At 36.0% G+C, this 12,540-nt stretch overlaps 1 protein-coding gene across 2 annotated transcripts in view; it reads left to right on the top strand.

Annotated features, from left to right (window-relative positions):
• RNF19A (ring finger protein 19A, RBR E3 ubiquitin protein ligase) overlaps positions 1-12,248 on the top strand; it is a 213,913-nt gene extending 201,665 nt beyond the window's left edge. For both annotated transcript variants that reach the window (XM_081258378.1, XM_081258377.1), the window contains exons 4-10: positions 380-524; positions 1,361-1,523; positions 4,768-4,882; positions 5,392-5,553; positions 7,408-7,621; positions 9,123-9,266; positions 10,042-12,248. In XM_081258378.1, the coding sequence (XP_081114504.1) occupies positions 380-524; positions 1,361-1,523; positions 4,768-4,882; positions 5,392-5,553; positions 7,408-7,621; positions 9,123-9,266; positions 10,042-10,732 (1,634 nt within the window). In that variant the 3' untranslated portion in view covers positions 10,733-12,248. The remainder of the gene's footprint in view (positions 1-379; positions 525-1,360; positions 1,524-4,767; positions 4,883-5,391; positions 5,554-7,407; positions 7,622-9,122; positions 9,267-10,041) is intronic.
• Positions 12,249-12,540: the final 292 nt, after the last annotated feature.

Genomic DNA, 12,540 nt, shown 5'->3' with positions numbered 1-12,540 from the left:
GAAAAGTCCTAGAACTTGAAGTGCTGCTCATTGAAGACAGCTATGGGGTAGGGACAAAGACAAACTTTATATAGTTCCCGGTTTGCCTAGAGCTGCCCTTGGTTCTCATTTCTCTTTTTATTATTTTGTTATTCTTTATTCTCATTGTTCTGCTACTGTTGGAAAAATGTTTACAGTTTGAAAATTTAATGTAAAATATGTTCCTTTCCTTGGAAGGGAAAAAAAAAAGTGCTTTATATACTAAAATTAGCAGGCTAAAGCTATCGGTTAACAAACTATACATGTTAAGATATTTTGGCAGTGCTATAATTGATTATCTACTAGAAATTGTTATTTTTAGACCAGTCTTGTATACTAAACATGTCTATTTTCCTAATAGCTGATGATATAAAACCATGTCCACGGTGTGCTGCTTATATAATAAAGATGAATGATGGGAGCTGTAATCACATGACATGTGCTGTCTGTGGTTGTGAGTTTTGTTGGTTGTGTATGAAAGAAATCTCGGATTTACATTATCTAAGGTAAGCTTATAGAAGGGCTATTTATATCTAAATGTAATTTTATATTGTAAGACAAAAGGACTGTTTTTGGAAACAGCATTATCCTTAGTATTTTTAAGCTTGGAATTTATATGATACTTGAAGAGAGCTATTTTATTCTAGCTACATAAATTTAACAGGAACCCAATTATTGTGCCAGTCATTTGAGATTAATAACTAGTCAAAAATAGGAAACGGAAATTTCTTCTTTTTTTTTTTTGTTTGGCTTTGTTTTGTTTGTTTGTTTTTTGGCTGCACCACGCAGCTTGTGGAGTCTTAGTTCCCCGACCAGGAATTGAACGTGGGCCCGACAGTGAAAGGGCCAAGTCCTAACCACTGGACTGACAGGGAATTCCCGGCTTTGTTTTTTGTTAAACTAGAAAGTTAGCATTTAATACCCCATGTAATTATGGTAGGTCATAAGTATTTCCATTTAATTTTCTCATAAATTTCCTCATTTAGGCCACAAAGTGAGTTTATGATATAATCAGATAATTATGTGCCTAAAACAGGGATAAAATAAGCATATTTTGCATTAATTTACTCTTCAAAAACTAACCTAAGGTTTTGAGGCTAATGGAGGACTAGGGATAAATGTTTAACCTGAATCCCAGTTATCAGTATCCTTTTAACGTAATTTATGGTGGTTCTTGCCTTGATTTTTTAGCTTTTAGTAAACTCAGAATTCAAAGAAAGGGGAAAAAAACCCTCATTCCTAAATTTGAGAATTCTTTTATAGTTATTGCTGAATGTATTGTAGTAAATTGTTACTGTGATGTTTTGCAACAGTTACTTTACATTGTAATTTTTTCCTTTAGTCCATCAGGATGTACTTTTTGGGGGAAGAAACCCTGGAGCCGAAAGAAGAAAATATTATGGCAGCTGGGAACACTTGTTGGTGCTCCCGTAGGAATTGCTTTAATAGCTGGCATTGCTATACCTGCCATGATTATTGGCATTCCTGTATATGTGGGCCGTAAGGTAAAATGCTTGATTCCTTGTTAATTTATTATCTTATTTTAAATCTTTAGATTTAGGATTGATGGTTTTGCTTTGTGTTTGTTTTGTTTTTTTATTTGTTTATTTGTTTTGAAAGACAAAGGTCATTTTTAGTATCTTAAGTGTAAAACAGTTACAATTTTTTCATAAGGTAATAAATTTTCAGTGTTTGGCAAGCTTATATGTATGCATAAAAAGTAGACTTGCTTTAAAATTATCTGAATCTGAAAACTTAAGTACATTTGCATTATAAACTTTACATATAAGATATTAAAGAATCCACACCTGACATTTTCTCTCATGGTTATGTCCTTGTAAAGTCAGATCTATAAGGTTAATAGAGAAATAACATATGCCCTCAGGCAAAGAATAATTAGCCAATTCCTGAATTATTTCCAACTTCAATTCAAAGCTTTTTTTCTTCAGATTACTGCTATTAGTAAATACACTACTTTGTAGATTACAACAATTTTGTGAAAGTCCGAACACCCGATACTTGCCACTGGCCTGAGTGATACTTCATTGGCTAAGCAAATAATTCTTTTTTGAAAGATTAAAGGGATAATTTACAAAGTGGCTGAAAAGTCTGCTGCTGCCTAAATTAGTAGAATATCAGAATTGAGAAGTAACCTCAGAAATTATCTAATCCCAACCGTGTACCCAAGCAGAACAAAGTATAGGAATTTTAAAAAGGGGAACTAACATTTGTTGAGTTCTAACTGTGTGGTAGATGTTTTATATACTTTGACTCATTTTAACCTCACAGCAATTTATATGTTAGAATATTGAAGTTTAGGAAAATTTATGTAATTTATCTTTAGTTACACAGGAAGAAGCAGAGCTGGGATTTAAACCCAGATGCACAAATTCTTTATATAAGATCCCTGATAAATTTCAAGCTATCCATTTGGGCACTTCAGTGATGGGGAAACCACCTACTCATGAGGCAGCCCATTCTGTTGCCAGGGAGCTGTAAGTGTTAGAAAATTCTTATGTTGAGTCAGAATCCATTTCCCTTTTAATTGTTTCATTTAATTCTAGTTCTGACTTTCAGGACTCAAGACAAGGCTGATCCTCTTTCATACAACAGCCATGTTATTTTATGTTCAACACATATTACTTTTATAATCAGAAATAACAGTACATACTATTTTTTTAATTAGCTTGAGACTGAGGACAAACAGATATTTATGGGCCAAATGTTTATTTCAGAAGGTAATTGTTTAAAGTCCCAAACATAATACTGATTATAATAATTTTTCATAAGTTGTCCAAAGCAAGGTTTTGCCGAAAACAAAACTATTCAGATACTTAGAAGTAGAAGGGAAAAAAAGACTGTTGTACTGCATACACCTACAAATAATTTATAGAGGAGAGATTATTTACCTCATTGTTCAGTCTTAGGTGCAGTAACAAGTCTCCTTTTCTCAAACCTGTACTCAAATGGTTGCAGGTTGATGAATTAGTTTTCCATTGAAACAGTGTTCTCTGGGGTGTGTAGGGTTATAAACCAGCCCAGGAAAACCTATTAAATTGATAAAGTACCTAAAAGCTGAGCCTTTCTTTACAATAACAAATAGAAAATGTGGCACAAAATAGTAAAACAGAAAAAATTAAGTTGAACCAGAAGTGGTGGGACAATATGATCACTGTAATTGAACATTGGTGCCTGAGGATGCAGAATTATCTGGAAGACTCTTTCTCCTGGCAGCCTGCCTTTGCAAGTCTGCTCCATCAGTTTGTAGCTTTGTCTTTTTTTCTGCTTCAGTGCTGAGTTTTGTAGGAATGGGGGTGGCGAGGAACAGGTATTAGCTAGAGTACTGAAGGATAATGAAAGGTACTTTGGGAAGGTCTGCCATCTCTGCCTGTATGGACTATTTAGGAAGTGTAGAGACCCATTCCCTGGAACATACAGTCAGTTCTGGGAAACAGAATTCTGACTAGGAAATAGAAATGTTCCTTGTCCCATGCATGTTTTGCCCACCTCCCCATCCCAGCTTTTTCACTGTTTAATACATCCCATAAGATTGATTGTACTTTACAGCCTTCAAAATAACCACATAATAATGATAGGTTACTTTATTATGCCTCATCTGTAATATTGTTTTTAAGTCAAGTATTTTACTTTAGAGACTACCTGTACACTTTTGAGGCTGTTTTGAATCTGTCTTGAAACAGGGGGAAATGTACTTTATTAGCTTTAGCCCTTGAAAATCACAAGAACAAAGATACTGAGCTATTTCCTGAAGTTCATATAATATCTCACAAGTAACTTTCAAGGTGATATTAAGTTCTGTTTATTAACAACATCTGTACTCTACAAAGATGCCAAGTAGATCTAACTCCTGTCCTCTGGCAACATTATTTGTTCTTTTTTTCTCTCTGTACCCCTTACTTTGAGCTATAAATGAGAGCCCAGGATCCTGAGTCATTTGATAACATTTTTCTTCATAAAAATGGATCTGAGAAAAAAATTGATTCTACTTAGTGATGTTTGCTTATTAGTACTGCTTTTTAAGGTCAGGTTTTTTTTTTTTTTTTTTTTTTTTTTGCGGTACGCGGGCCTCTCACTGTTGTGGCCTCTCCCGTTGCGGAGCACAGGCTCCGGACGCGCAGGCTCAGCGGCCATGGCTCACGGACCCAGCCACTCCGCGGCATGTGGGATCTTCCCAGACGGGGGCACGAACCCGTGTCCCCTGCATCGGCAGGCGGACTCTCAACCACTGCGCCACCAGGGAAGCCCTGTTGTTTTTTTTTAAAGACTGTGTAAACCTCTCCTAGGAGCCAATATTTACTAATTAGGGATCCTTATTTAGAATTCTGGGGAATGATACATTTCTTAGAAGTAATCCTGTTGATCAGACATCCAACTCATAACTATGTTGAAAATAATGTTCTTAATTCCTTCTTCTTTGCTCAAAACATGATTTATACTGTTCTTGAATAAGATTATAAGGACTACGTTTACTCAAGATTGTTTAAACACAGAGTAAAATCTATTAAATCACTGTCTTCTGTAACCAAATTATTATTAAGGAGCAAATTATGTATAAGAATATGGTTTAAGAACAATAATATGTTTACCTTGAATTTGGCATCTTAACTATGAAATTTATAAGGTAAATCACTTTAAACTTCTAACAGATGTAGGTCTATTTCATTTAAATTAAGTATGTAATGTGTTTTTTCTTTAACCCATCACCCCCATTTTTCTTTCTAATTCAAGATTCACAATCGATATGAAGGCAAGGATGTTTCAAAGCACAAACGGAATTTGGCCATAGCAGGTGGTGTAACATTGTCTGTAATCGTATCTCCAGTTGTAGCTGCAGTGACTGTAGGTAAGAAATGCTTAAAAATTCTAATTACCTCAAATTTTATAGAATTAAAGTTTTGTGGAAGAATTTTGAAAAACAGCATTATATTGTTGAAGATAAGAGAGTTACTTTATTTATTTATTTATTTAGGGGCAGTTTGAGCCTGCAGAAAGCCTCTCATTCTGTAACTATATTGGTTAAAAGTAATATAAACTCAAGAGCCTAGCCTTAGGGAGAGTTGGTAAATTATTAGTGGTTAATATCCCTTCCTCCCCACCAAAATACCGTTTAGAGCCCTGGCACTGAAAAAGAAAAAAGATTTACATCTTTTTTTTAACCTCATATGTGTCACCTGAGGCTAGAAGCTTTGAATCTGCTTGCATCCTTTAATAGTTGGGTAAATCCGCTTTTGGCAAGAGTTGCAGAACCCTAACACTTTTCTCCTGTACACCTTCTCTTGAAAAGACTTTCTGAAATGTGTGTTTCTGTAATTTATTTTTTGGTTTGTAATGACCAATTTAATTCCTCTTTAGGTATTGGTGTTCCTATTATGTTAGCTTATGTCTATGGTGTTGTTCCGATTTCTCTCTGTCGAAGCGGAGGTTGTGGGGTCTCAGCAGGCAATGGAAAAGGAGTCAGGATTGAATTTGATGATGAAAATGATATAAATGTTGGTGGGACAAACACAGCTGTAGGTAAGTCCTTTCAGCAAAGGAAGAAAATGTACTTACTAGTAGTAATAGCATAAGGCTGTAGGTAACATGCAAGTCAGAATTCCCATTCCTCTCTTACTAGCCCTAATAGTATTCACCCAGAAGTACATCGGAGAAATGAGCTGCTGAGGAAAGGTGAATGGATGAAAGAGGGTGGAATGGTTCTGGGTACCTATAACCTCCGATGGAAATGTAATGTCTTAGAAATTCTAGACTTTTAATCTTTAATTTTGTGTAAAATGTTACAAATCAGTAATAAAAGGACAGAAGAGAACTGCAGTTCATAAAAGAAGAAATGCAGATGCCCAATGAGTAGAAAATATCTTTAACCTAATGTTATTCAAAGAAATAGGAATTATAATAAAAACTGGAACATATAAAGGCCCTCATAGACTACCATTAGGAGTACAAGTTAATAAGCTTTTTAAAATGTGCATGTTCTTTTTAAAGAAATTCCCACAGTTCTTGTTAAAGAAATTGTCTTAGGGAAGTACAGGCATACCTTGGAGATGTTGTAGGTTTGGTTCCAGAGCACCACAATAAAGCAAATATCACAATAAAGCAAGACATGAATTTTGGGGTTTCCCACTGCATATAAAATTATGTTTACACTGTACTGTATATTAAGTATCTACCTTAATTTAAAAATACTTTATTGCTAAAAAATTTTAATCATCATGTGAGCCTTCAGCAAGTCATAATCTTTCTGCCAGTGGAGGGTCTTGCCTGGATGTTGGTGGCTGCTGACTGATCATGGTGGTGGTTACTGAAGGCTGGGGTGGCTGTGGGAATTTCTTAAAAGAGTGCGCACATGCACTCCTCATCACTCTCACTGCCTTTTACTCACTCCCCTTTACTCTGCTTTATTTTTTCTCATAGCATTTATCACCATATAATTTTATTTATTGCTCTCCCCAACTAGAATGTAAGCTTTCTGAGGGCAGGTTGTTCGTCTCTTTGATCCACTGTGTCCCTAGTACTTAGAAACAGAGTTGGGTTATATAATAGGAACTCAAATATTGGAGCAAATAAATAAATCCTCCAATATAAAGCCTGTGAAAAGTACTGTAAGATTGGAATATAGTGGTATCAGGTCTTGAAATAGCTTGTAGACAGTCAGAACTGTGGAATATATCAAGAAGTCAACTTTTGGCCCATTCTTATTGACCTAGAGAATACTAAGCTCTTTAAATGACACCTGTATTGAAAACTGTCACATAATTTTTCTCAAAGTCAGCTAAATTCTTCAACCATCAGGTTCTTTATAGAATTCCTAAATCTTCTCGATTTTCTTATAAAGTACAGGCATACTTCATTTTATTGCACTTTGCAGCTAATTGCATTTTTTGCAGATTGAAGGCTTGTGGCAACCCTGAGTTGTCAGATGATGGTTAGTATTTTTTTTTAGTAATAAAGTATTTTTTAATCACTGTATATACATTTTTTTAGACATAATGCTCTTGCACACTTTAGTATAGTGTAAACATAACTTTTATATGCACTGGGAAACCCCAAAATCCATGACTCACTTTATTGTGATATTTGCTTTATTGCCATGGTCTGGAACCAAACCCACAACACGTATCTCCAAGGTATGCCTGTAGTGACCATTTAAAACTGAGGGCATCCTTAATCCAACTTGACCCTGTGAGATATTACCCTTTACTCTTATCCCACGGTTATGTTATGTGTCCCTGACTCCAGACACCTTTTCTATTCCTGTGTATGTTTTATACTTTATATGAAAATATGTCCTATCTGAAATCATGACAGACTTTATGGAGAGGGAAATCAATAATCACACTTATTTAATTTCTTTGAAATATTTGCATTTAGACACAACTTCAGTAGCAGAAGCAAGACACAACCCTAGCATAGGGGAAGGAAGTGTTGGTGGTTTGACCGGCAGTTTGAGTGCAAGTGGAAGCCACATGGATCGAATAGGAGCCATCCGGGACAACCTGAGTGAAACGGCCAGCACCATGGCGCTTGCTGGAGCCAGTATCACAGGGAGTCTGTCAGGAAGTGCCATGGTAAACTGTTTTCATAGGTAAGAAAACTATGCTTTGTTTTGTTTTGTTTTGTTTTTGCCTGAACTACAAATTATTGATTATTATAGATGAGGAGGGTTTTGAACACAAAGCATGATGATGTCATATAATCTTACTGTGTCAGGGTTGAAAACAGTAAGGTTTCAAAAACTGAAATTTAGTGGTAAACAGTGAGTAAGGAGATTTGATGAGGTAAAAACCAAGTCTAAGGGATAACATTATGCCATTTTTTTCACTGCACTTGTCAGATTTTATGTTATGAGTCAGTGCTGGAGCTGCTTCGGTGAATACTGTAAAGGCAGTGATTAAGCTTGGATCTTACCTCTGGAGGTGGCCACAGCTGTTAGGAAATGAGACGCTGGCTGAAGCCTGGGGGGAGCAGGTGGAGTCAGGATATCCGGAAATGCATGAACTGAGGCCGAGAGAGTCTGCCTGGGTCCTTTTATGTATTAATGGTTATTTAATTCTCACGAAGTCTTTTACCCAAAGCCATGTAGATAAGTAGGATAAGTTAAAGCATTTTTATCTTCTTCTGTTTCCTCTTTAATTCACTTTTCTTTACTTCTGTTTATTACCTTTGGGTTTTTTTTTAAACGTAGGGGAGAGCACATGAATTAAAAGATAAATCAGTTATATTTATCTTATTTTTAGGTAGTGTGCTTTTAAACACAAACTCTTAAGTTATAGTGGTGTATATTATGTCTCTTTTTTTGGATACATTTATTTATTTATTTTTGGCTGCATTGGGTCTTCGTTGCTGCACAAGGGCTTTCTCTAGTTGGCGGTGAGCGGGAGCTACTCTGTTGTAGTGCACGGTCTTCTCACCGTGGTGGCTTCTCTTGTTGCAGAGCACAGGCTCTAGGTGCACGGGCTTCAATAGTTGTGGCTCGCAGGCTCTAGAGCGCAGCAGGCTCAGTAGTTGCGGCGCACGAGCTTAGTTGTTCTGCAGCATGTGGGACCTTCCCGGACCAGGGCTCGAACCCGTATCCCCTGCGTTGGCAGGCAGATTCTTAACCACTGCGCCACCAGGGACATCCCTATTATGTCTTTTTTAAAGAGTCAGGTGTTAAATTTGGAATCATTTTTAATATATAGATGCCCAGGATTTTTTGAGTCACTGATTTGTCATGTAGAATGGTTTTTAATGTATTCCGATTTGGTGTTTTGAATTGAAATGTGGCAAGCAAAGCACCACATGGTAAGTAAGAATATTGGAGCATGTTTAAGTTAAAATCCTTTATGTTCTTTTTGTATTACTTTGTTATTACCTTACTTGGCAGACAGCTAATTTTACCATTTTATCTGGATGGCTGGTACTGTTCAATGTGCTGCACTGCAGTAGAATTTGAATAATCAAATAAAAGGAAACTTAAAAAAATAATGTTTATAGTTGTTTCTAAAATAGCTTCTTGTTACTAAATTATTTAAAGATACATTCTCATATTATAGTAGTGTTGATATTATATGTAGTTTTTTTTTTCTAATACCCCTCTCTTTAAGGTTGGAAGTACAAGCAGATGTACAGAAAGAACGGTACAGCCTAAGTGGAGAATCTGGCACAGTCAGTTTGGGAACAGTTAGTGATAATGCCAGCACCAAGGCAATGGCAGGATCCATTCTGAATTCCTACATCCCGTTGGACAAGTAAGGAAAAAATTGTTATAAAGTCAGAAGTATTTTTTAAATTAATTTGTAAAGAATTATCCCTATCATTAGGCAAAATTATTGTGAATAATGGTTATCTACTATTAGGTTCTCTGGAAAAAGAAAGTGGTGGGATGTCCAGAATAGGCAGATCCGTAGAGACAGAAAGTAGGTTAGTGGTTGCTAGGGGTTGGGGGGAGGGAAGAGTGGGAACTGGCTGCTAATGGGTTTCTTTTGGGGATGATGAAAATGTTCTGAAGTTCAATAGTGGTAATGGTTGCAAACTCTGTGAATATACTATAAACCACTGAATTGTGCACTTGAAACAGGTGAATTTTATGATATGCAAATTATATCTCAATACAACTGTTCTGGAAAAAAATGGAGAAGGTAGCGTAGTACCTGGAATAGCATAAGCAATGAATGTAGTTGCTTCTGTTTTATATATTTTATTTTATTTTATTTTATTTTTTTTGCGGTACGCGGGCCTCTCACTGTTGTGGCCTCTCCCGTTGCGGAGCACAGGCTCCGGACGCGCAGGCTCAGCCGCCATGTTTTATATATTTTAAATTGAAGTATTATTTTAAAGATAGTCCTCTTATTTCAAGCAACTTTTTTCTATTAGTAGAATGTATCCTGCATTAATTTGTTCTAATAGCTTTTATATAGTCTTTGATGTTTTCACACAGAAGCCTCTCCCCCTTTGCTGTCATTTGCATTTTTCTTTTTAAAAAGAGGAAGTCAAAAATTTATATGTGTTACTCTTATGTTCCAGAGAAGGCAGCAGTATGGAGGTTCAGGTAGATATAGAGTCAAAGCCATCCAAATTCAGGCACAACAGTGGAAGCAGCAGTGTGGAGGATGGCAGTGCCACCCGAAGTCATCCTGGGGTTTCATCCAGTGGCTTGCCTGAAGGTAAATCCAGTGCCACCAAGTGGTCCAAAGAAGCAGCAGCAGGAAAGAAATCAAAAAGTGGTAAATTGAGGAAAAAGAGTAACATGAAGATAAATGAGACCAGAGAGGACATGGATGCACAGTTGTTAGAACAACAGAGTACGAACTCAAGTGAATTCGAGGCGCCATCCCTCAGTGACAGTATGCCTTCTGTAGCAGATTCCCACTCTAGTCATTTTTCTGAATTTAGTTGTTCTGACCTAGAAAGCATGAAAACTTCTTGTAGTCATGGTTCCACTGATTATCACACCCGCTTTGCTACTGTTAACATTCTTCCTGAGGTAGAAAACGACCGTCTGGAAAATTCCCCCCATCAGTGTAGCATTTCTGTGCTTACTAAAACTGCTTCATGTTCAGAAGTTCCACAGTTGAATCATATTGCTGAAGAACATGGCAACAGTGGAATAAAAACCAATATTGATTTATATTTTGGCAGTGCACTAAAGGAAGCAAATAACAACCACTCACATCAGACCATGGAATTAAAAGTTGCAATTCAGACTGATATATAGACCTATAAATGCTGCAAAATAATTACCACTTGAAAAACCTTGTTTGGAGCTGGTTGAACTGCACGTGACTATTTTAAGTTTCAAGTTGCCAGCAAACGCTGGGTTGCATCATCATAATGCAGATACATTTTCTGTGTTCAGCAAAGCATTGTGTTTCATGTGGATCTTAATTACCAAACTATGAAAGGAAGGCTTTAAAAGTGCATTATTGTAAGGACAATAATTCTTAAGAGAATTATGTTTTGTGTGTTTGCCACAAAACATTGCTTGAAGCACATACTTGTGTATTTAGATAGAAATTTGGCTTAATTTATAATCAATATAAAATACTAATGCAGTTCTACAGCATTCTTATGAAGAGAACTTGAGGCTTAGGGCTGAGTGGTTAGTGACATTTTATTGAAACCACTAAAAGATACTGTTTAAAGAACCTTGCAGGTTACTCGCAGTATATGATACACTTTGTAACATTTCTATTCATAACTGGGCATAAATTTCATTTTTTTCTTCATATGCAGTGTGGATATATACAGCTTAATGCAGCCCATTTGCTACCATTTGGATACTTAGACACTTTGAGCAAGATTGTGGCAGTTTTTGCACAACTTTGAAATAGAAATACCTGGTACCCTATATATCTTGTATATTGTTGCCATCTTAGAAGAAAAGTGTAAAGGTAGGTAATACTGTATACTGTATACTGACAGCACCAAATAAAATATATAAAACTGCAAAATAAAATTCCATTAGTTTATAAGTATTACAAAAAAGTCACCTTTCACTAAGGGGAAGTTTGCACCCCACTGATTCTTGGTGCCTTCAGAATAGAGTAGATTTTAAGCGCCTACTTGTTTGAGGGTTTTGCTGTATTGTTTTCCATAATGTCCTCTCTAGCCACCTTGGATTATGTAGAAAAATACAGTATAGAGAAACATAAATATGATTAACAATAACAATGCTGAAAAAGTATTAGCCTACCAAAGACACACTCAGGCTTTAGTGAATAACTTTACATAACCTCAGTTTTTAGCACATGTATATCTTCTCCAATCATGAAATCAAAGCATGGTGCAGAGTTTGTACCAAGTACTAAGGAGGGGTCTGTGTATGGCTGGCTTTATTTTCCTTTGCTTTTGTTTATGGAAGATGTTCAGCTGACATAAACAGAAGTTGGCCAAAATATTGCCTATACTGTTAACTTCCAATATAATTCACTTAAATAAAACAGGCTAACCTCAGTGATAGCAGTTAAAATATTCCATCTTATGTGTTTCTTTTAAGTATTACCATTATGGTGCTACAGAGCTTTTTCTTCTGATAAAAAGAAAAATGCCATGGGCTGCAGTCTTCTTTCATCATTTTTCTCACCAGGCCCATTAATATGCTTATAACACTAGTGCCAGTTATTTTATTTGATAATGCTTATTATGGTATTTGTATATTTGTCTGCATTCAAATTTTGTTCAATAGTGAGTGTGTAAACTGCATACATGAAATAAATGTAAATACTAATGTATCGCTGCCTATGGTTTGTGCACTGACGTTTTTATAAGAACAGGAATATTCATTTGCCATGTGACAAATTCGTAAATATTGCAAGCCACTGAGAGGATTCTGCATTCTAGTCTCAGCCTAGAGGGAAGCATCTGCTGAACTTCTCAACAAATAATGTTAGAAACTATCCTTTCTTCATGTCGAATACCTGCCTTCTCCAGAAAGAAGCTGCTTTATTCATCAACATAAATTCATTTTTTTAAAGTATGTTGGTTGAAAAGTAAATAGATCTGTCATTTAAATTGTGAAGAGAT

The sequence above is a fragment of the Mesoplodon bidens genome (assembly GCF_964165515.1).
Source record: "Mesoplodon bidens genome assembly, chromosome: 16".
Classification (NCBI taxonomy): Eukaryota; Metazoa; Chordata; class Mammalia; order Artiodactyla; family Ziphiidae; genus Mesoplodon; species Mesoplodon bidens.
This window is presented reverse-complemented; position numbering and strand designations above follow the sequence as displayed.